This window comes from Salarias fasciatus, chromosome 8 (assembly GCF_902148845.1).
Source record: "Salarias fasciatus chromosome 8, fSalaFa1.1, whole genome shotgun sequence".
In the NCBI taxonomy this organism is placed as follows: Eukaryota; Metazoa; Chordata; class Actinopteri; order Blenniiformes; family Blenniidae; genus Salarias; species Salarias fasciatus.
In genome coordinates, this window is record NC_043752.1 from 14,976,201 (window position 1) to 14,999,183 (window position 22,983).

The window sequence follows — 22,983 nt, forward strand, 5'->3', positions numbered from 1 at the left end:
CACAATGCACACTGTCTGTAAACCACCCAAAACCACCATGGTGGGTGTGTGTGTGTACACACACCCAGCTGGGCCTCAGGATAGCCAGGAATAGTTCAGCTGCAATTGATCGTATGAATGAAATTGATAGTGACACATTTGCATGTTTTAAGGTGTTTTTTTTTTTTTTTTTTACCTTGACATCAGGGTTGTAGAAGTTGTATTTTGTCTCCAAGACAAAACAATCAGTTTTTTTTTAAAGAAGCGTGGAAAAGCGACACGAGTGACAGCACGTTGTCCAATAGGATTGCAGCTGCAGGTTCCATCAGCCAATCAGAAGTGACGTTCGGCGTCAGGTCCCGCCCCCAAACTAATTAAATCAACAACAGCGCGGCGGCGGAGGAGTTTAGTTTGTCCGCAAGCGGAGCACAGATGGCTGAAAGTGTGTTTCCTCCCCTCAACTTTCTGGCCTAGTGGAGCGTTTGAAGGAAACACACGTCGCTCGTTTTGCGTCCCAGTCTGCTCGGAACTCACACTACAGCCCGCCGCTTCCTCGTTCTGACAGCGGCGCTGAAATACTCTCACAAAGAAACTTTGCTTGCTAGTAGGCTGCTGCTAACGCGCACACATCCAGGAGGAAAAGTTTTTTGTTTTTGTTTTTTTTCCCCACGGCGTGACCACGTTACTCCCGGTAACGACTCCGCGGCGGCTTGAGGTCTGTCATCATCCTCATCACCACCGGAGGAAGAGTTTGGAGCTGGTCACCTAACATTAGTTTCCTCGGAGCTCTCCTCCTCCTCCTCCTCCTCCTCCTCCTCCATCCACCAGGTGATCATGTCCCACAGAGGCGGCCCCCCCAGGCCCGCGGCCCCCCCTCAGCAGCCCCTGAGGGCCACCGTGTCCTACCAGCTCCTGTCCAGAACCAGACCCCAGCTCCGGGATGTGCAGCCCGGTCAGTCCCAGTCCACAGGTAGACCAGGACTCCTTCATGTCTTCACTCTGATATTTATAAATATTTTGATCAATGTGTTGATAAACAGCAGAAACCTCACAGTTAATCTGCAAAATACATCAACAATGTGTATAAATAATTGAAATGCATACCATAATTTTCAAATTGAGTTATTTTCAATCATGCACAATGTATATAATTAAACTTTTCATAACCCACTATTATATGAACAGTGCACAATTGCTTGATTAGATAGTAAAACTGTTGGCTTGATAATAGCCATGAATTTAAAGCTGTCACAGTTCATATCTGTAGCATTAGAGACCTTTGCCACCACTAAGGATGACTGTTTCCTCTGCTTTATGTTAAAGTCTGTAGCTTTCAATGTGAGGATTTTGCTGACAGTTGCAGAAATAAAATAAGTGTTGAATATACACACAGCACACAAAGTAGATTTCACCAAGTTAGTGAAAGGTCAAGAATTAAAACTTAGTTTTTAAAAAGGAAATCTGCCTGGAACATCAGAAGTAATGCTTTTTTAAATGCCATGATGTGTGGGTAAAAGGTAATTTGATTTGTGAAAGCAACTGTTATTGCAACTATTCTTGTGCCAGTCTATACAATATCTTTTGTCAATTTTGTTGTCTTCTTTGAAATGAAACTAATCTTGCAGCACCTGATAATTATACTAAGCATATGAAATAATTTCAATACACTCTTATTGACTCTATTCAGGTGAAAGTTGGTGTAAAAGATGGATGAATGGGAATGACTTTATCAGTGAGTCAATCAGTAAATATTTCAGGTCTAGATATCTTTTATACCTCAAAACTGAAGTATTTATCCTATGGAATATATGTGAGAATGAAATAACAGTGTGATAAAAGCTTCAGCAGGGAGCTGCAGCATCTCTTTTTAAATCCACATTAGCACGGTTTGTCTTTCTATAAGTTGTTACTGGTTTGTGAAATTAAAAAGTTGTTTCTGACGTGGACAGCTGCCAAGATCCGACCGCACCAGCTGAGCTCCAGCCGGAGGTGGACGATGTCTCCCGACGCCTTCACCGAGTCGTACCTGCAGGGACAGTGGCTGAAAGACCCAGAGGGCCAGAGCGCTCGCTACCACAAGGACAAATGCACCCAGGTCAGCTGCAGTCTGGGACTGTTTACCTGCTGAAGCCTTCGAGTTAATACGCTAAAGACAAATGAATCAGAGTGCGGGTGTGAGTTTATTTCACTGAATTCTTATTTTAGCGTCTGACTCTGGGTTAAATAATATTTAATGATGTCAAAGGGTTGAAGTCTTCCATGCATCTGCTCAGCTGAGTCAGGTTGAGCGTCTGTCTGCAGTTCTTGCAGAGGCAGAAGTTTTCGGGCGGAGTGGGGGCGAGGACCGAGTGTCCGGTGCCTGCACGGCTTATTACAGAGTGAGAACCACAGCCCTGAGAGCAAGACTCACTGAAGTCGGCTGACGAGATCGTTGAGGCTGCACCCATCCTCTGTGCGCAGTGTGCAGGCACTCGCTCGCTGGTTGCCCACATCCTCCCCCATTTGTTTTTGCAGTTTCTCCTGCTCTCCTTCTACAAGCATCAGTCGAGTCTGTGGGTGTGAATGATCTGATGTGGTTGCAGATCAGCATAAAATGTGTGCGTGCGCCATTGACATTTCCATCAATGTGTGTCAGTTTCAGTTCAATATCGTTTGAGAGATGTTGACGCGCCGCTGGTGCTTGTCCTCCTCAGACCCCGGACTCATGGCCGGATCGGAGTCGCAGCAGGGGAGGGGGCAGCAGCCACAGGCGCTCGGCATCACTCGGTGGCGCTGATCACAAGCAGGAGGTCAGTTTGTGAAGACTTTTATTTTGACATCATTGAGCAACAGGTGGCCAGTTATCTCATACGTACATAAACACTCTTTTTAACCGTTCCATGCTTTTGCATGAGTAAATGAATGAAATGAAGCGCCCTGTTGGAAGTGTTTAGGATTTTGCTGTGATTTGCATGCAGAAGCAGCATAACTGACTGGTTGCAATTTGCTGAACTCCAGCAGCCGCTGCAGTGCAGCAAACCTGCGGCCTCAGAGGAACGTGACAGAGACTGCCACTGGGAAGATCCTCAGGAGGGCTGTAGCTGGGGAACTACACAGGTACCTTAGCATCGTCATCATCATCACCACCACAAACACACCGCGTCACCTCCTACTAACCACTTATAGTGCATTAGGTCAGCCAGGAAAACACTGGCATACATTCATCTTTCCGTTTTTGGCATTGGTAGAGTTAAATGAAATAAAACTGAAGCAACAGGAAGATCGCTGCATCACATTGTTGCTTCTGCTTTTCAGAGTGAAATGTGTTCTGCTTTTCGGGGCTCTGGTGTGTGGCTGGAGTCACGCTTGGCTGACCTGTGGGGGTGTCAGACCTGCCATGGCTCATAAATGATAATATTGCTCAATTTCTGAAGTGAAAGTAAAGAAGCATTTGTGATTTGTTTTCTAATTACAGTTAAATACAAGTATTGGATTTTAATCTTAATTTTTTTATTAAAACGCCCTTCTTTGTTATGTATATGTAAACACATCCGCCATATTGGGTCATCCAAGGCTGACCCATAAGCAAACAGACGATCATACAAGTAAAATGTTTTTTTGTCGTCGGTTATTTAAACAAGGAGCCTTCTGCTCTACTTGTATGGTGAACAAATGGACGACTTCGTCGAGGCGTTTCTGGGAGCTGCAGAGAAAGACCCCAGTATTTGTTTCTCCACAAACAGCAGACTTTTGTCCCAAGCAAGGGAACACCTTTCCAAAAGAGAAATTGATGGAAGAGAAAAGCTCCTTCTCTATAGATCACAGTATTGCGCTACAAACTGAAGGCGTGTTCGCTCGTGTTTTGTTTCCTCAGCCGATTCCCATCCCCCGCCCTGCGCTGTCGACACTCTCCCCCCAGCTGTGCAGCAGCGTGGAGGGCCTCAACCAGGAGCTGGAAGGCATGTTCATCAGCCCGACGCCGGACCCCCAGCACAGGGTAACGGCCGCCGACCCTCCACTGCACGCTGCATCTGATGACTCTTCATCTGACGATCAGATTTGTTTTAAAGTGTTCTTTTAATACGGGCCCACTGATGCGTCTCGCTCCATTGTTTTGAAAATTCCGTTTTTGTTGCGTTGTCAGTTGCTGGAGGTCCCGGACGGGCACCGGGCCCCGATCCCCCCTCAGAGCAGCAGTAATGGATCCCAGTGTGATCTCGCCACCTTCAGCTTGGCTTCGGCCCCCTCCTCGCCGTGCTGCTCGCCCAACGACATCTCCACCCCCAAGCCTCAGTCTGTGGACCCCTCCCAGGACCAGCATCCAGGTGAGCTCCAAAAGTTCAATGTGTTCAATGTAAAAGACATGAAAACAGTCCCTGGTAAGTTTGGAGTTTCCTGTTCAGTCTCGGTCGCTCTCTGAGCTGTCCCTGCTGGGATTTGTTTGCGGTTTGATTTGACAACATTTGGGAAATGAGCAATAATTAACAATGCCGAAGTTTCACTTCAGTGATTCACTGCTTGCATGCGAGTCGAAATGAGAAAACCGCCGCAGCCGACCGGAGGGGGGTGCGGAGGTGAAACCAGCCTCGTTATAGGAAGAGTTAAGCTTCAGTTTAGAAGATGAACTCAACTCAAACTCACAAATAAGAGTGATCTAATAGTTTCTCAGCGAATCAGAGCAGTTCATGGTGAATGTATGGAGGAGTTGTTGTGTCTAAGGGGTAATGTTCTCCTCCTCTCTCTGCGTTCTGCTCAGGCTCGGTGGACAGTGCCGAGGTGGGCTTCCAGTTCCCCTTCTCCCTCCAGAGTGACAGTGAGCTCCCCCCGTCCGAGCCCAACTCCTCCCCGGAGCCCAACACCAGCTGCTGCTTCCACAGAGACCCTCCGGAGGGCTGCGAGAAGGTCACCGCACTGGAGGACCTGAAGTACGCTCTTTATTCACCCTCCTTTTCCCTTTTTTCTTTTTTCTTTGTCTTCACTTTTGCCCTGATATGCATTCATCAAGATCAAATAATCTACCTCTGTGTAGAATGTAGAGACATCCAGAATGAAACAGTCAGACTCAGGAGGCCATCTAGTGGCGACAATCACGGTTTTTCTTTTGGATGATGTTTTAGGTTTAAGTCGTGTAGTATAATTGTGGTAAATCTGATTTCTACATTTCACTTGATAACCAACAGAATCAGTCAAATGTGAACAGTCTGCTGCTTTTTCTATGGCTTTTTTTCCCGAACTCGATTTCGCTTAATTTTACATTGAATTGCTGAAAAAAAGTCGTCTTCATACCGCGTGTCACCCATACGGCATACGGAAGATAATCAAAATCACCTTCATAGGTTTCTTTTTTTGGGGGGGGGGGAGATAGCAAAACACAATAATAATTGTTATTGGAAAAGGGAATAAAAAGCTTTTTCTTGTGTCGTAAAAAAATTGAAAATAGGGACGTGTGGAAAGAAATGTGTGAATGCCTTAAAAACTGCAGCTGTCCTAAAAACACAAATAATACTATACTCTCATATATAGAGTATGAGCAGCAGTTTTTTTCTGTCACTTAATCTGTCTTCAAACAACTTCCACTTTTTCTGTGCTGCCATCTACTGGATTTAAAATGCAGTCTAGTTTCGCCACGGCGGCATCCACGCAGTTCAGCTGACGCGTGAATATGTGGCAGAACCTCACCAGCGCCGCCTCGTCTCACCTCCTGTTCGCTCTCATCCCGCAGATCTCCACAGCAGCCCAAATCCCCCCCGGTCTCCTCCTGCCCCGACCCCAACAAAGTGAACTTCACCCCCCACGGAGGGTCGGCGTTCTGCCCCGTCCGCCTCCTTTAGCGCCTGCGTCCTGTCGGCGGTGGCGTTTTCATCGAATCGTAGCCGGCGAGGAGACGTGTTGAAGTTTGTGATTGTAGGAAAAGCTTGTTTATTTTTTTTCTTTCTTTCTTTTGGTTGAAATTTGGGCGTATGAGTTAACTTTATGTTGTGGCGAGGGGGGGAAACGAATCGACCACAGTCTGAAATGATGCTGTATGTAGGAAAGTTTACATTTCTAAACCAAGAGACTTTTGGTTCGGCCTTTTTATTACCCCAAAGATGCATTTATGGCCAAAAAAAAAAAGTGTGTGAAGGAATGTTTCCAGTCTTCCTCCTCTTAATCTTATCCCAGATGTGACTTGTTGGCCTTCTGATCGTCGATTTACTGCACTGTTTTCTTTATTGTTCGCCAAAGACACCGAAACACTACAACAACGCCACACTCGTCTATATACACAGAAGAGGATAGTGGTTTTATTTTCCCATTTTATTAACAAAATTCATATTATTCACCAAGTTTCGACACATTTATGAAATTTGCACGTTCTTGTTGAAATGTTTAATCCCCTCTTTATTCTCCTTTTAAACACAACGTGCTTCATCTGGTACAATATGGTAGAAGTCCACCGAATTCAAGCTGATCTCAATCCTTTTTATGAGACACGTTAGTTGGTTTTATGCATTCCGAGATATTTATCCGACATTCATGTTATTAACTTCACCAAGCACCTGTTGCTCCTAAACAAACTTTCGAGTTTTTGCCACAATGAAATCACATTCCTGCTTCATTTTTTTTTTTTTTTTTTTTTTTGTCACTTCTGATCTCCTTCATGCTTGGTATTTATAGTTTTCGGTCGACTTCTCTTCAGTTCTCGTGGTACGTATCCGTCGTCCTCAGTTTCTTAGTTCTTCCAAGCCGACGTCGTTTCTGGTCGACATGTTTGCACAAGTAGAACTGCTACTTTCGGAGTCACGATTCTTAGATTCACTTTGTGCTCTTGTAAGTTTAGAAGTAGCAGTGTGTATATATTTTGTTTTTGTATATGTGTGAATTTCCTCCGTTGCCTGCGACATAAGCTACAACCCCCAGTTATGATGAATTAGAGCGGTCCGACTGTAACCGGGCGTTTTGTCACGTTTTTATATCAAGTGATTCTTTATGCACTTCTAGGACAGCGTTCTTCGACAGGTTTATTTCTTTGAGAGTCCCGTTTCTGTGGGTGGACTTGTTTTTTATTTTTCATAATTTTTTTGTATTCTTATTGAAATGCTGATTTTTAATTTTTTTTTTTTTTCCTCCCACAATTCATCCAGAAAGTCAGTGTTTCATGAGTCACGAGGCTCTCCAGATGTGCTGCTATCTCAGGTTCTGTGTTCTGTGCACATAAATAATGAGAGTCCTGCGTGTGGTTAATAAATACTCCTGACTGGTGACTCAGAACAGGTCTGGTCTGACTTCCTGACGTCTGATTATTATTAATGATTTATATCCACAGTATCGCACTGATGAGCCTGAATATGTTAAACGGTGCTGTTAATAATTATTGAAATGAAGGAATCAATCTGCTATGAAGATTTACATTTTGCTTTTTACTTCCTTTTAGCGTAGACATTGTGTTAAGTTGGTCTACATGGCATTTTATTTTGAAAGAAAATCCAACAAATTCAAAAAGGAAATTCTTTCAGTGTTTGATTCCCAATCAAAAACGGAATGTTTTAGGTTGTGGGCTGAAAACTGCCGTGAAATGCGAAACAACACAACTTAAAAATGTAATTCAGAGTCTTAATTGCGATTAAGTATGGAAACCTTTAGACTGCTCTAGTTAAAATACATTTCTCAAACTGAAAAAATATACATTCAACAAAAATATAAATGCATCACTTGAGTTTTTGCTCCCATTTTTCATGAGATGGACTCAAAGATCTAAAATTCATTCCAGACACACAATATTACTATTTCTTTCAAGCATTGTTCACAAATCTGTCTAAATGTGTGATAGTGAGCACTTCTGCTTTGCTGAGATAATCCGTCCCACCTCTCAGGTGTGCCACATCAAGATGTTCATCAGACACCATGATTAGTGCACAGGTCTGCCTTACACTGTCCACAATAAAAGGCCACCCTGAAATGTGCAGTTTTTTTTGCTTTATTGGGGGTCTGGGGACTCTGAACCAGTCAGTATCTGGAGTGACCACCATCTGCCTCATGCAGTGTAACACATCTTCTTCTTTGCATGGAGTTTATCAGATTGTCAACTGTGGCCTGTGGAATGTTGGTCCACTGCTCTTCCAAGACTGTGCGAAGTTGAAGAGAACACCTCTCCAACGTGCCAGAAGCCATCGAATGTGAGCTTTTGCCCACTCAAGTCTGTTACGGCGACGATCTGGAGTCAGGTTAAGACCCCGATGAGGACGACCAGCATGCAGTTGAGCTTCCCTGAGACGGTTTCTGACAGTTTGTGCAGAAATTCTTTGGTTATGCAAACCAATTGTTTCAGCAGCGAAAACAAAAGGGTTGCGTTTATATTTTTTGTTGAGTATATTAAGGTTACAGTTGGTGTTATCAAAGTGGGAAAGGAAGTGGCAACACCCACACACTACACCAACCCACATTCATGCACATATATTTTATCTAATCGTTTACCTCATTCAGCTTTTTTTTTAATAAAGAAATATAAGATGTAATTTAAAAAAAACCATAACGTTACGGGTGTCATTGAAATTAAGTCTATATTGTTTTTACACGACCATGTTTAATACTTTTACTAGTCTTTATTATACTTACAATAATTTCAGGCATGAAAAATCAGCCAAAATAAAGTTTAACCCTCTGTTTATGTCTCCGGGTGTATTTTAAGGTCAGGAGGCTGAGCTGCTTTCCTTTAAGCAGTACAGTTTCTCAGACCTTATGTACAGTGAGTCCTCCAGTGGTTTCCACGCGCAGCTGCTGTCGTCTCCTCGTGGGATTGGCTGGCAGCGGAGGAGGTGGTGAGCATTTCACTGTTGTTCACTGTGCGCGTGTCCAGGCCCGAGATCCGCTGCACAGGCGCGCGCTGCACCGGCACATTTTTTTCTCCTCCTCCATAACAGACCCGTCAGCGGGAGAATTGTAAAGACATGTCGTCGATTTTGGGGACCGTGGCTAAACAAGTGAAGAGCCACCCGGCTGTAAGTCTGACTCTCTCTGCTCTAGTTTTTTAATTTTTCATTGTGGTTTTTATTGATTAAGGTCCCGGTGACATTGAGATACGAGGACGCGGTGTGGCCGCGCGCGCTCCCGACCCCCTAAAATATCTCATTATTAGAGCACGCACGAGCTTTATCACATCTTTATTCTCACGCGCTGCCTCCCGTCGATTAACGCAGATTTTAAGGGGTATTTATTTGTGTTGTGTGGGGTGATTTGTCAGATTCCTCGACATGTGTTGCTTCGTCGCAATTTTATTTATTTATTTAATTCAAATGCTCTGCTAATTATGATTTTTATTCCAACATTCCTGTCCGTTAATAATCGTATTCTTGTTTCTACTCTCATCCATGACAGCATATCCTCCCCATCTTTACGCATTCAGTCACCTCTTTTATCCAGGTGTGGTTTAATCCGGAGGTTATAATGTTGTATCTGGATTATTCTTTGAAAAAAAAATCCGCATTTGAATGAGATTTGTAGAAAATCACGCCTTTCCCTTTCAGGGGGAATCCGTGATGGGGCTGCCATGCGAGCGGATCGCTGCAGCACGTACATTCGTGCCTATATGGTCTCCATACCGGCCTGACTCAAGGCCAGAGCAATGCATGTCCCAGCCTTCCTGTCCAAGGGCGAGGGGGCGAAGCCGTCTGCTTTACGGCACACACCATATATAGACCACCGTGCGGAAATGTTTATGTCCCCCCAGTGATCAGTAACTGACCTGACTGTCAGGTTACATACATTTAACCCCTTCTCTCTGATGAAATTGTCCTTTTTTCCCGTTTTACTGTAAGAGGAAACCATACTACCGTAAAATAAAGAACATATTCTATTCCATTTGCACGTGACAAGCTTTTATTCCAGTTGTTCTGATCAGATTTCATGATTATTTCAAGGTTTTTGTACAATCTTTAGACTTTCGACAATATAAACAAGGGTAAAACAAGTTATTGCTGAAATGCAGCTTTGGAATTGGATTAAATAGTCAATCTACTGTATAGAAACAAGAATGTGTGTCCTTGACTGTCCCCTGACAATAATTATGTTCTCTGTCCAACAGCTGATCCCTCTCTTCATCTTCATTGGTGGCGGAGCTACCATGAGTGTGATGTATGTGTGTCGCCTGGCCCTGAAAAACCCTGATGTCTCGTAAGTGTGTGTGCATGAAGACGCAATCAGATCCTTTGTGCTTTTCTGAATTTCGATCACGATTCTAATTTTGATAGTGATTTCTTCTCCTTTCCTTGTCAGATGGGATCGCAAGAACAACCCTGAGCCCTGGAACAACATGGGGCCCAATCAGCAGTACAAAGTATGTTCCTCTTGCACATTAAACACAAAGCATTTGATTTCGGAAGCTCGGTCTGTTTTAATTATTACCTCTGTACCTGTCAGGTTGAAGTGCTGCACATTTCTTTGAAGAACAAGCCATATCTTCGCTGTTATCTTGCCTCAAAGTCCATATTAGCCTCGTAACACTGATTATCTGTTCCCGTGTGTGCATGTGTGTGTTTGTATGTGTGTGTGTGTGTGTGTGTCTGCTTTTCCAGCTTTTCACAGTCAACATGGATTACTCCAAGCTGAAGAAGGACCGGCCAGATTTCTAAGTCTTCAGAGCTTTTTATCTGACGTTGCCATCATCGTGAGGAGTCGTTGCACTTTTTGCCAAACACAAACAAACCTGTTAAAATATATGAAGTTGAATGATGCTTTTTTTTTTTTTTCCAGCCTCATAAGTTAAAGGGATCACACGCTTATTAATGAATCTGAACAAAGCAGGCAACCACCTGTTTCACTAACTGAGGGATTTATTTTTTGATTTATTGTGTCATATATATATATATAAATATATATAATTAAAGATATTTAAACCACTCTGCTACTGTCTCATTTGATTTTGTCTTTGCATGAATTAAAAGGTCAAAGCTTTTCGGTTCTTTCATTCATCTTCTTGCCGGATTTATCCCATTTTAAGTTGTGGTCACTAAATACTATTTTATAAAATAATAGTCATTTTTGTCCATGATATAATAATTTGTGGCCACAAATTAATAAATTGCACCATGACATAATATATGAGGCTGCAAAACACTTTAACAGGAAATGGTGAATTGGAGGCAACAAAATAGAAATCTAATGACCCTTTAGTAATATTACCATGAAATAGTAATTCGTGGTCAAATTTAAAGTTTTATTTCAGAAGTAGTTTTTAAATGTTGTTGTTCTTGAAAACGGCCATGTGCATGATGCAAGAATGCATCATTTCTCTTTGTCAGAGAAGGGATTTTATTTTATTCTAGTCATGTCCTGGTAATTCAAACTCATACAAATATAAACTGTACTAAAATCGTATGGAAATGTTATTTTTTATGCAAGACTTATTATCTTCTTGACAAGAAAATGCTGTTTCCAGATATATTTTAGCCAATATATGAACAGTTTTTCTTACAGACTGGTAACTTTACGCTGGACTCTATGTTGTACTCCAGATCGTCCAGCAGGTGGCGGTAGAGACTTTGTTATTATCAAACGACTTTTTGAAATCAAAGAGAAATCCCACAGAGACAATGATGGCAAGTAACGAAGTACAAATACTTCGTTACTGTACTTAAGTAAAAATTTCAGGTACTTTTTACTTTTAGAAGTATTTATTTTTCTGACAACTTTTTACTTTTACTCCCTACATTTTGAATCTAAATATTGGTACTTTCTACTTCTTACGTTTTCCCAAAAAGGTTGTTACTTCTTTAAATATATATTATTTATTTTCGGGCTGGGCACGTTAACGCACTGCTTCCATAAACGCCAGCAAACACACCGCGCTCCAGCTGAGCGTAAAAAAAGCACACAGGTCACGGCGCTTTTAGCAGTGAAACACGGTCCATTCCTATTTGCCATATTGAACCAGGCCGAATTATCAGAAAAATCACGGGGAAAAGGCTGGTATAAGGCACAAATTGAAATAAGGAGCGCAAATATGGCAAAAATTAAAGTGAAAGTTAAATCGCGTGTTTTGCCGCCCGACGTTTCTGCCCCCTGGGCATTCTTCAGGCGCTGAAAACACGCAAAACAAAGCACATTAACCTTCAACACACAATTTGGCTTAATAGAGGGAAGTATGAGGCACAATTCGGCGTGACTTACGGAATGTCTTACAGAATTATTATTTTTTTCACTTTTCATTTAAAGCTTTTTCAACATTCAACATTATGAGGTCTGGGGATGGCAATACGTGAAAATTGAGAAAAACAAAAACATTGATTACAATATGAGATCATTGAGAGCTGTACATCAGTTCTACATTGTTTGTTGTGCACTGTCACTGTGTATGAAGTCCTGCCATTTCTTCCAGCGTCTCTTTCCCAATTCCCTCTGCTGTCGCAGGTTGAAAGTCATCCATTCCATCTGCTTGATACTTTCCACAACGGAGATAAAGAGGCTTGTGGTAGGGGGATCTTTGCATAACCAGCATTTTGTCATGGCCTTTTTAGCAGATGCCAGTAGGATCTTCAAGAGATAAGCATCGTCTGTTGTAAGGTTGTCTGTATTGTATCCCAAAAACATTAGTGTGGGCGAATGAGTGATGGTAAAGCCCAGTGTTCTTATGATTATTTCCTTTACTTCTATCCAGAAAGGTTGTATAGATGGGCAGCTCCAAAATATGTGTCCATGACCTGCCTTAACTTCACCACAGCCTCTCCAGCATGATGCAGCTGTGGTACTGAATTTGGATTTTTGTTCTGGTGTCATGAAAAAACGGATGATGGTCTTCCAGCTGAAGTCCCGCCAGCTGTTGGAGTTTGTTGATGTAAACTGTGTTCTCCAGATGCTGGTCCACATATCCTCTGAAATCACAATATTCATTTAATTCTCCCATTTTTGTTTGATGTAATTTGTTGAGGCCTTTTTAAAAGTGATCAGACATTGATACAGCTTACTAACAAGAGTTATATGCATTAGTAAAGATCGTTATTATTGGACAATCCCCAGGGCTACAGTTACTTATCCTTTTCCAAATGTACTTGCGAAGCTGCAAATATCTATAAAAATCTTGTTTCTCCAGCCCATACATCTTACCTAATGTGTCAAAGGCCATAGGTTTAGATTTTTCAATGGCTGTACACACTGCCGTAAGGCCATGTGATGCCCAGTGTTTAAATCTAATATCATGAAATGCAGGCTAAAACTCAGGGTCATAAGCTGGCCACTTAAGGACTTTATACTCTGCTGGAGTTGCTGCTGCTTCACCAACTCTCTCCAAATTTTCATCCCCAGATTAACCCAGTGACCGGTAGTCAGCCATAAATCCTTCTCCATTGCTACATGGCCAAGTCTGGACTGGATTGGTGTTTCTGAAAGTGTCATCTCAATATTTTTCCATTTTGTACATATAGATGGGTTGCACCAACTAACCAAAGATCTCAACTGTGCAGCTATATAATAATCCCTTGAAGAAGGTAGAGCCATGCCCCCACTCTCCCTCGGTAACTGCAGGGTAGAAAACTTTACTCTTGGTCTTTTATTGAACCAGATTAATCTTGAAATGTGTTTGTTATATTCCCTAAACTGCTTCTCAGGAATAGGTACCAGTAATGCAAGAAAAAGGTACATTAGCTTGGGAAGGATTTTCATTTTTACTATCCGTATTCTGTCACCAAAGTCAAGGGGGAGCAGGCTCCAAGAGACAAGTTCACTTTAAATTTCTTTACTGATACAAATGTAGTTGATGTCATATAATTGTGACAAATCTTTGGGCAATTATATTCCAAAATATTTCATGCTGGTCGAATTCCAATTAATATCGGACATCAGAGATTGAGACCTGTGTTTTGTTAACATTGAGGGCATAACCCGAGTACAGACCGTATGTTTTCAACATTTTCATTAGTACTGGTAAACCAGAGGTCTGTTATTGTGACTAAAACATCGTCCGCGTATAAGCTTACTTTATGTTCCTCCTCACCTATAAGGATCCCCTTTAGTGCCGTTTCCTGACGTATAGCCTGAGCTAAAGGTTCAATAAAGAAATTAAAAAGATTTGGGCTTGCAGGGCACCCCTGCCTGCAGCCCCATTCTAAAGTTATGGGGTTGGAGAGCCTGCCATTAACTTTAATCCTGGCAGTAGGAGATGAGTACAGAGACCGAAAACATCTTATAAAATCACAACAAAAGCCAAATCTTTTCATTGATAGATAGAGAAAGTCCCAATCTACTGAATCATATGCTTTTTCTGCATCTAAGCTTAAGACAATTGATCTACTTTTCACTTCGGTTATTTGTTCAAAGACATGAAGGGCTCTCCTAATATTATCGTGTCTATTTTTCAAAAAGCCACTCTGGTCTTCATCGATTAACAAAGGCATTACAGCATTCATTCTCTGCACTAGAATAGTTGTGTATAATTTATCGTCCGAGTTCAAAACACTTATGGGTCTATAATTTTTACAGTCTGTTTTATCCTTTCCCTCCTTTGGTATTACAGATATAAAAGCCTCCTTCCTTGAGCAGTCTTACAGAATTCTTGCCAAAAAAAAAAATCCTCCCTGGCTGGGGGTAGGATGATCATTACAGAGCACTTTTTTTTTTTTTAAAATTAACTATCTTTATTGGAAGCAATTTCAATACAACATATGATACAGTGTGATGGACAGAACTTCCAGAATATCATTTTTTCCAATATTTTAAACATCCACCCACCCCCTACCCCACCCCAAAGGAGAGAGGTTCTCAATGAATGTGTCTTGTCCCAATGTAAACAACACAGAATATACAACAAATACAAAAACAAAATAAAAACAACAAAAAATCGCTAAATGACATTAAAAAATCAAATTAATTAATCGAAATAAATAAGTACTAAAATAAATAAATAAAACATAAAATGAAGGGAGGGCTCAGTCATCACAATCAGGCATGGATGTCAACGATTCAATGTAATTTAAGAGAGGTCTCCAAGTCTTCTCAAACAAATTTGGGGAACCATGAAGAGAAAATCTAAGCTTTTCAAGCCTGATGGACAGTAACACCTCCTGTTGGAAATATTCTGTTTGATTATCATTGCTCAATGCATTCATTGTTAAATGTTGTCTTGAACTGCACGGGAAGCTTAAGTTGACTCAGCAGAATGAGTGACTTGCCTGCATTCTCCAGAATGCTGACTGAGAGCATCTTATCTATGCTGACAGAGTGTGTGTTACCCTTTTCCTGTCGCCAGTGCCACATTTTACCTAAACTACAAGAATTTTTATATTAATCTATCACCGCAAGTGAAAAATCTGGGTGTGATCTTCGATTCTGAGCTGAATTTTATCCAACACATTAAGAACATCAGCAGAGTTGGTTTTTATCACTTAAAAAACACAGCCAGAGTCCGCCCTATTCTCTCTCGGGCCAACACGGAGACATTAATGTATGCTTTTATCACCATTCGTACTGACTATTGCAATGGCCTGCTTTCTGGTCTTCCGAAGCAGAGCATTGAAGGTTTACAACTTTTACAAAATTCAGCAGCTCGTGTCCTGACGAGGACTAGAAAGCGGGCCTACATTACATCAGTTTTAAAATTGCTGCATTGGCTCCCCGTGTCTCTCAGGATCGATTTTAAGGTTCTCTTAATGGTTTTTAAGTGTCTTAATGGTCTTGGGCCTTCTTAGCTTTCAGATCTGCTTTTACCCTATCAGCCTCCGCGGACCGTGCGCTCCTGTGGCATGCGTCTCCTCCAAATACCTCGTGTTAACTGAAAGACTCAGGGTGAGGTATCTTTCAAGTTCTATGGTCCTAAACTCTGGAACGACTTGCCCCGAAAGCTCAGGGACGCGGAGAATGTTCACATTTTTCAGAGCAGGCTCAAGACCCACCTTTTTGGTCTATGTTTTAAATGATATTTATTTTTAGTGTAGTCTTGATTTGGTATCATTTGTTACTTATTCATCTGTTTTATTTATCTTATTTATGTTGTATTTACTCATTGTCCTGTTAATATTTTATAATGCTTGTGCTTTGCTCTATATTTTAGCCTCATTTAGCCTTTTTCAGTCTTAAGTTTTTATGTTTTTACCTATTATTATTTTCAAGTGTTTCCTCTGAGGGAGCCCTCTGCATCGGCAGCGGGGCTCGCTTGTGGCTGCCAGACTGCTGTGCTGTGGGTTCTTGGTGGAGATTTGGGGATCACTTCCCCATCTCCTCTGGGTGTCCTGTGCAGGAGCCCTGGTTGCCATGGGCGACCTGCTGCTCTCGATGTAGATGGCTCCTGGGTGTGTTTCCTCTTCTAACTCATCTGTGCCCAGCCTTATATTCTATTTTAATACTCACTTCATTAGTTTATGGTGGAGGAAGGGGGGGGGGGGGGGGGGGGGGGGGGGGGGGGGGTGTAGGGATGGTTTGTGTTCTTGTGCTGTATCTTTGGTTTTGGGGAAGATGGATTGGTGGGTGCAGTGGGTGGAGCGGGTTTGCTTTTAATCTGTGAAGCACTTTGTGTTGCAATTTTTATGTCTGGATTCAGGGTTGTTGGGTGATGCAGGTTGAACCGACGGCACAGATGAGTCTTTGTATTTCATGTATCTACACACGCACACGCACACGCTCAGTCTCGTATTTCTATCCTCGTGGGGACCGTCCATTGACTCCCATTCATGTCTAGCCCCTAACCCTAACCCTAACCCTAACCCTAACCCACACCACAACAAAGCCTAACCCTAAAGAAATGTTTTTGCACTTTTACTTTTTTCAGTAACAACAACATGGTCAAGAAAACACTGTTTCTCCTACTTAGGACCGGAAAAAGGTCCCCACAAGGCACGTCGTTCCACGTTTTGCTATCCTTGTGGGGACATTTGGCCCCAACAAGGATAGAAATACGAGAACGCACATACACACACACACACACACACACACACACACACACAGTTGTACACCCCCCCCGCACCCCCCCCACCCTACACACACACACACACACACACACACACACACACACACACACACACACACACACACACACAATTTTCGAAACAAACTGACAACCTTCCTATTAAGGTGTGGGCTTAAAAGGTTCTTCAGACTCCTTTTCCATCATGTGAACATACAAACTGCACTTTTCAAAGACCCATTCTTCAACAATTGTTTTTGTTTTTTTTTGTTTTTTTTATTATTATTATTTTTTTTTTTTGCATTTTCATAATGAAGATATCAGTAAATTAATCAATATTTACAGAGGGGGGCTGCTGCTAAGGGCCTGAGGGTGGCTTGAGGCGGGCTACTGCTGGAGGCCTGAGGGGGGCCGGAGGAGGGCTGCTGCTGGGAGCCTGAGGAGGGCTGCTGCTGGGGGCCTGAGGGGGGCTGGAGGCGGGCTGCTGCTGGAGGCCTGAGGGGCCTGAGGGGGGCCGGAGGAGGGCTGCTGCTGAGGGCCTGAGGGGGGCCGGAGGAGGGCTGCTGCTGGGGGCCAGAGGGGGGCCAGAGGAGGGCTGCTGCTAGAGGGCTGAGGGGCCTGAGGGGGCCTGCTGCTGGAGGCCTGAGGGGCCTGAGGGGGGCCGGAGGTGGGCTCCTATGGGTGGGGGCCTGAGGGGGGCCGGAGGAGGGCTGCTGCTGGGAGCCTGAGGAGGGCTGCTGCTGGGGGTCTGAGGGGGGCTGGAGGCGGGCTGCTGCTGGAGGCCTGAGGGGCCTGAGGGGGGCCGGAGGAGGGCTGCTGCTGAGGGCCTGAGGGGGGCCGGAGGAGGGCTGCTGCTAGAGGGCTGAGGGGCCTGAGGGGGCCTGCTGCTGGAGGCCTGAGGGGCCTGAGGGGGGCCGGAGGAGGGCTGCTGCTGAGGGCCTGAGGGGGGCCGGAGGAGGGCTGCTGCTGGGGGCCAGAGGGGGGCCAGAGGAGGGCTGCTGCTAGAGGGCTGAGGGGCCTGAGGGGGCCTGCTGCTGAGGGCCTGAGGGGGGCCGGAGGAGGGCTGCTGCTGAGGGCCTGAGGGGGGCCGGTGGCCGGCTTCTGCTGGAGGCCTGAGGGGCCTGAGTGGGGCCGGAGGAGGGCTGCTGCTGGGGGCCTGAGGGGGGCCGGAGGAGGGCTGCTGCTACGGGCCTGAGGGGGGCTGGAGGAGGGCTGCTGCTGGGGGCCTGAGGGGGGCCAGAGGAGGGCTACTGCTGAGGGCCTGAGGGGGGCCGGAGGAGGGCTGCTGCTGAGGGCCTGAGGGGGGCCGGAGGAGGGCTGCTGCTGAGGGCCTGAGGGGGGCCGGTGGCCGGCTTCTGCTGGAGGCCTGAGGGGCCTGAGTGGGGCCGGAGGAGAGCTGCTGCTGGGGGCCTGAGGGGGGCCGGAGGAGGGCTGCTGCTGGAGGGCTGAGGGGCCTGAGAGGGCCTGTTGCTGGAGGCCTGAGGGGCCTGAGTGGGGCCGGAGGAGGGCTGCTGCTGAGGGCCTGAGGGGGGCCGGAGGAGGGCTACTGTTGGGGGCCTGACGGGGGCCGGAGGAGGGCTGCTGCTGAGGGCCTGAGGGGGGCCGGAGGAGGGCTACTGCTGGGGGCCTGACGGGGGCCGGAGGAGGGCTGCTGCTGAGGGCCTGAGGGGGGCCGGAGGAGGGCTGCTGCTGAGGGCCTGAGGGGGGCCGGAGGAGGGCTGCTGCTGAGGGCCTGAGGGGGGCCGGTGGCCGGCTTCTGCTGGAGGCCTGAGGGGCCTGAGTGGGGCCGGAGGAGGGCTGCTGCTGGGGGCCTGAGGGGGGCCGGAGGAGGGCTGCTGCTGGAGGGCTGAGGGGCCTGAGAGGGCCTGTTGCTGGAGGCCTGAGGGGCCTGAGTGGGCCGGAGGAGGGCTGCTGCTGGGGGCCTGAGGGGGGCCGGAGGAGGGCTGCTGCTACGGGCCTGAGGGGGGCTGGAGGAGGGCTGCTGCTGGGGGCCTGAGGGGGGCCAGAGGAGGGCTGCTGCTGGGGGCCTGAGGGGGGCCAGAGGAGGGCTACTGCTGAGGGCCTGAGGGGGGCCGGAGGAGGGCTGCTGCTGAGGGCCTGAGGGGGGCCGGAGGAGGGCTGCTGCTGGAGGGCTGAGGGGCCGGAGGAGGGCTGCTGCTGAGGGCCTGAGGGGGGCCGGAGGAGGGCTGCTGCTGGAGGTCTGAGGGGCCTGAGGCGGGCCGGAGGCAGGCTGCTGCTGGAGGTGTGAGGGGCCTAAGGGTGGCCAGAGGAGGGCTGCTGCTGAGGGCCTGAGGGGGGCCGGAGGAGGGCTGCTGCTGAGGGCCTGAGGGGGGCCGGAGGCGGGCTTCTGCTGGAGGCCTGAGGGGCCTGAGTGGGGCCGGAGGAGGGCTGCTGCTGGGGGCCTGAGGGGGGCCGGAGGAGGGCTGCTGCTGGAGGGCTGATGGGCCTGAGGGGGCCTGCTGCTGGAGGCCTGACGGGCCTGAGTGGGCCGGAGGAGGGCTGCTGCTGGGGGCCTGAGGGGGGCCGGAGGAGGGCTGCTGCTGGGAGCGTGAGGATGGCTGCTGCTGGGGGCCTGAGGGGGGCCAAAGGAGGGCTGCTGGTGGGGGCCTGAGGGGGGCCGGAGGAGGGCTGCTGCTGGGGGCCTGAAGGGGGCCAGAGGAGGGCTGCTGCTGAGGGCCTGAGGGGGGCCGGAGGAGGGCTGCTGCTGAGGGCCTGAGGGGGGCCGGTGGCCGGCTTCTGCTGGAGGCCTGAGGGGCCTGAGGGGGGCCGGAGGAGGGCTGCTGCTGGGGGCCTGAGGGGGGCCGGAGGAGGGCTGCTGCTGGAGGGCTGAGGGGCCTGAGAGGGCCTGTTGCTGGAGGCCTGAGGGGCCTGAGTGGGCCGGAGGAGGGCTGCTGCTGGGGGCCTGAGGGGGGCCGGAGGAGGGCTTCTGCTACGGGCCTGAGGGGGGCTGGAGGAGGGCTGCTGCTGGGGGCCTGAGGGGGGCCAGAGGAGGGCTACTGCTGAGGGCCTGAGGGGGGCCGGAGGAGGGCTGCTGCTGAGGGCCTGAGGGGGGCCGGAGGAGGGCTGCTGCTGGAGGGCGAGGGGCCTGAGGGGGCCTGCTGCTGGAGGCCTGAGGGGCCTGAGTGGGCCGTAGGAGGGCTGCTGCTGAGGGCCTGAGGGGGGCCGGAGGAGGGCTGCTGCTGAGGGCCTGAGGGGGGCCGGAGGAGGGCTGCTGCTGGAGGGCTGAGGGGCCTGAGGGGGCCTGCTGCTGGAGGCCTGAGGGGCCTGAGTGGGCCGTAGGAGGGCTGCTGCTGGGGGCCTGAGGGGGGCCGGAGGAGGGCTGCTACTGGGAGCGTGAGGATGGCTGCTGCTGGGGGCCTGAGGGGGGCCGGCGGAGGGCTGCTGCTACGGGCCTGAGGGGGGCTGGAGGAGGGCTGCTGCTGGGGGCCTGAGGGGGGCCAGAGGAGGGCTACTGCTGAGGGCCTGAGGGGGGCCGGAGGAGGGCTGCTGCTGAGGGCCCCGGGTGGGGCTTCTGTTGGGGGCTGAGGGGGGCTGCTGCTGGGGGCCTGGTTGAGGTCATTGCTGTGGGTCTGTTTGGGGCTTCTGGTGGGGGCAGATGTTGGCCTGAAACCCTTGGCGCACGTGGGGCTTTCGCCGGGAATGTGCGTTGGACTCCAGCTGGGGGCACATATTCTTTTTCAGTTGGGGCCCTGGGTGGGGCTTCTGCTGGGGCTCTGGCTGGTGTTCCTGCTGGGGTCCTGGGTGGAGCTTCTGACGGGGGTGAACGTAGGGCTCGTACCCTAGGTGCACGCGGGGCTCTCACCAGGAATGTGCCTGGGTATGGAGATAATTTTATTTCTTTATTATTCAATCAATCAAAAACGGTTTTGCAAACGAAAAAGAGAGTTGAGACCAAAAAACATGAAGTTGCAATTAAAAAATAAAAGTTCAATCAAATAGAATAGATCTGAGAACTAAATAATTTAAGTGGCAACCCCACCATTTTTTTTTTTTTGTAGATCAAAATAGAAAAAGCTTTGGTTTTGAATTCTGAAGTTTTGCTTGCAAGCTCAAAAGTTTTGATTTTGAATTCAAAAGTTTTGCTTGCCAATCCAAAAGTTTTGCTTGCGAATCTCACTGAACCCAATGGGCGGGGCCAACACTGGTGGAAGAGAGAAGAGCTGCTATTGGTCGTTTTGATCTCGCTCCACCGCCTGTCTCTGCGCTGTTTCTGGCTGCTTCCGCATTCGGTAAAGGCCAGTACACATTACAGGCTTTTTTCAGTCTTCCCCGATTCAGAGACCACACACTAGAAGACAACAGAGACTCATCTCACTATAGAAGAGCACAAAACATTAAAGAGAGGGTGGATAGGCCAGGTTTTCTCCTTGTCTTTTAACTCCAAGGCAAGAGGAGTCGCTATTTTGATAAATAAAAATATTCTCATCACTATCCATGATACAATTACTGACCCATTAGGCCGCTACGTTTTGATAAATTGTCAACTTTACTCAGAACAATGGACTTTGCTAAATCTTTATGCTCCAAACTATGATGATGTTTCTTTTATCCAGGACATTTTTCTTAAGGTATCAGGAGGTCATAAACATATTCTTATGGGAGGAGACTTCAACTTCTGTTTGGATCCAGTACTGGATCCTTCAACCTGCATTTCCAAAACAAACTCAGCCTTTACTACTTTGTCATTTATGAATGATTTAAATCTAGCAGATGTCTGGAGGCAGATGCAGCCCCAAAACACAGACTACTCATATTATTCGGGCCGTCACAATTCACATACAAGAATCGATTTTTTCTTACTGTCAACACAGTTCAGTTACAGAGCATTAGAGTCCGAATATTTACCAAGGATTCTCTCTGATCATTCCCCCCTTACTCTGTCTATAGAAATGCCAGAAAAAGGACCAACTTTATACAGGTGGCCTTTGAATCCAACCCTCCTAAAGAAAACTGACTTCTGACTTCTTTAATCAGGGAAAACAATTAAACTATTTTGTGAAACAAATTGCGCTTCCTCACCAAATAGTTTCATTTTATGGGATACATTAAAAGCTTATTTAAGAGGACAGATCATTTCCTATACAAAAAGACTTAAAAAAAATCTTAGACAGCAGAATTGGAAATTTTAGATAGTGAAATTCTGAGCCTGGAGAAAAAATTTCAACATCATTAAGATAAAAAGACTTACAATTTGTTGTTCAATAAAAAATGTAAGTATAATACATTAAGTACTTATAGAGCTGAGAAGAATATTTTGAGAACAAAGCAAAGGCACTATGAATTGGGGGAAAAAGCTCAAAAGGTCCTGTCTTGGCAGTTAAAAAGGGAGGAAAGTTTAAAAACAATTAATCAAATTGAAAATGAATGTGGATGTATTACCCAAAATCCAAAAGAAATAAATGAAACCTTCAAAAACTTTTATGTTAATCAATATGAATTAGAATCACCGGAAGATCTGTCTGCAGTAGATGTATTTTTATCTAATCTAGGGCAAGAGGGATCTCGATCTCCCATTTACTTCAAAAGAAATCCAGGAGGCTTTATCTTCTTTACAATCCAATAAATCACCAGGGGAAGATGGGTTTCCTCCTGAATTTTATAAAGAGTTTACGGATTTGCTTGTGCCTCTTCTTATGGATGTGATATATCTAGCATCCAGAACACAAAGCCTTCCTGACTCCTTTTTTTTTTTTTGGCTATAATTACAGTGATCCCTAAAAGAAACAAAGATCCCCTAAAGTGCTCATTTTATAGACCGATCTCCCTTTTGAATACTGATTATAAAGTGATTTCTAAAGCTCTAGCAAATAGGCTGAGTAAATATTTACCAAAACTGGTACACCCAGACCAGGTGGGTTTTATTCAGAAGAGATCCTCTGCCAATAATTTATGCAGGTTGTTTAATATTATTCATGAGGCAACATCCAGTGCTGAACCCAGTATAGCTGTCACTTCAGATGCTGAAAAAGCCTTTGACAGTCTTGAATGGCCTTATTTATTCAAGGTGTTATCTAAATTTGGATTTGGTTCTTATTCTATTAATTGGAATAATACACTTTATAGAAAACCACAAGCTAAAATTATTACTAACAGACAATTTCCCACTGTTTTCCCCCTAAACAGGTCGAGCCGACAAGGTGGCCCCTCGTCCCCTGGCCTTT

The 22,983-nt window shown here is 46.4% G+C and overlaps 2 protein-coding genes across 3 annotated transcripts; both read left to right on the forward strand.

Moving 5' to 3' along the window:
• The first annotated feature begins 422 nt into the window (after nt 1-422).
• On the forward strand, nt 423-6,072 carry LOC115393540 (protein FAM117A-like). 2 transcript variants are annotated; one of them, XM_030098574.1, is made up of 8 exons: nt 423-949; nt 1,929-2,074; nt 2,673-2,768; nt 2,977-3,075; nt 3,833-3,955; nt 4,103-4,283; nt 4,715-4,883; nt 5,681-6,072. In XM_030098574.1, the coding sequence occupies exons 1-8, from the start codon at nt 814-816 to the stop codon at nt 5,787-5,789; spliced, it is 1,059 nt and encodes a 352-aa protein (XP_029954434.1). In that variant the 5' UTR covers nt 423-813; the 3' UTR covers nt 5,790-6,072. The 2 variants fall into 2 exon arrangements, with proteins under 2 accessions (XP_029954434.1, XP_029954435.1); XM_030098575.1 differs by having other exon boundaries at nt 2,980-3,075.
• A 2,798-nt stretch (nt 6,073-8,870) lies between these two features.
• On the forward strand, nt 8,871-10,729 carry ndufa4b (NDUFA4 mitochondrial complex associated b). Its single transcript, XM_030098240.1, has 4 exons — nt 8,871-8,936; nt 10,019-10,107; nt 10,210-10,270; nt 10,509-10,729. The coding sequence occupies exons 1-4, from the start codon at nt 8,886-8,888 to the stop codon at nt 10,563-10,565; spliced, it is 258 nt and encodes an 85-aa protein (XP_029954100.1). The 5' UTR covers nt 8,871-8,885; the 3' UTR covers nt 10,566-10,729.
• The last annotated feature ends 12,254 nt before the right edge of the window (nt 10,730-22,983 follow it).

Excerpts from the sequence above, each read along its gene's own strand:
- LOC115393540 (XM_030098574.1), top strand. The coding sequence starts at position 814 with ATGTCCCACAGAGGCGGCCCCCCCAGGCCCGCGGCCCCCCCTCAGCAG. Across the intron at positions 2,769-2,976 it reads GCGCTGATCACAAGCAGGAG|CAGCCGCTGCAGTGCAGCAA; the intron begins GTCAGTTTGTGA and ends GCTGAACTCCAG. Across the intron at positions 4,284-4,714 it reads CTCCCAGGACCAGCATCCAG|GCTCGGTGGACAGTGCCGAG; the intron begins GTGAGCTCCAAA and ends CGTTCTGCTCAG.
- ndufa4b (XM_030098240.1), top strand. The coding sequence starts at position 8,886 with ATGTCGTCGATTTTGGGGACCGTGGCTAAACAAGTGAAGAGCCACCCG. Across the intron at positions 10,108-10,209 it reads CTGAAAAACCCTGATGTCTC|ATGGGATCGCAAGAACAACC; the intron begins GTAAGTGTGTGT and ends TTTCCTTGTCAG. Across the intron at positions 10,271-10,508 it reads GGCCCAATCAGCAGTACAAA|CTTTTCACAGTCAACATGGA; the intron begins GTATGTTCCTCT and ends CTGCTTTTCCAG.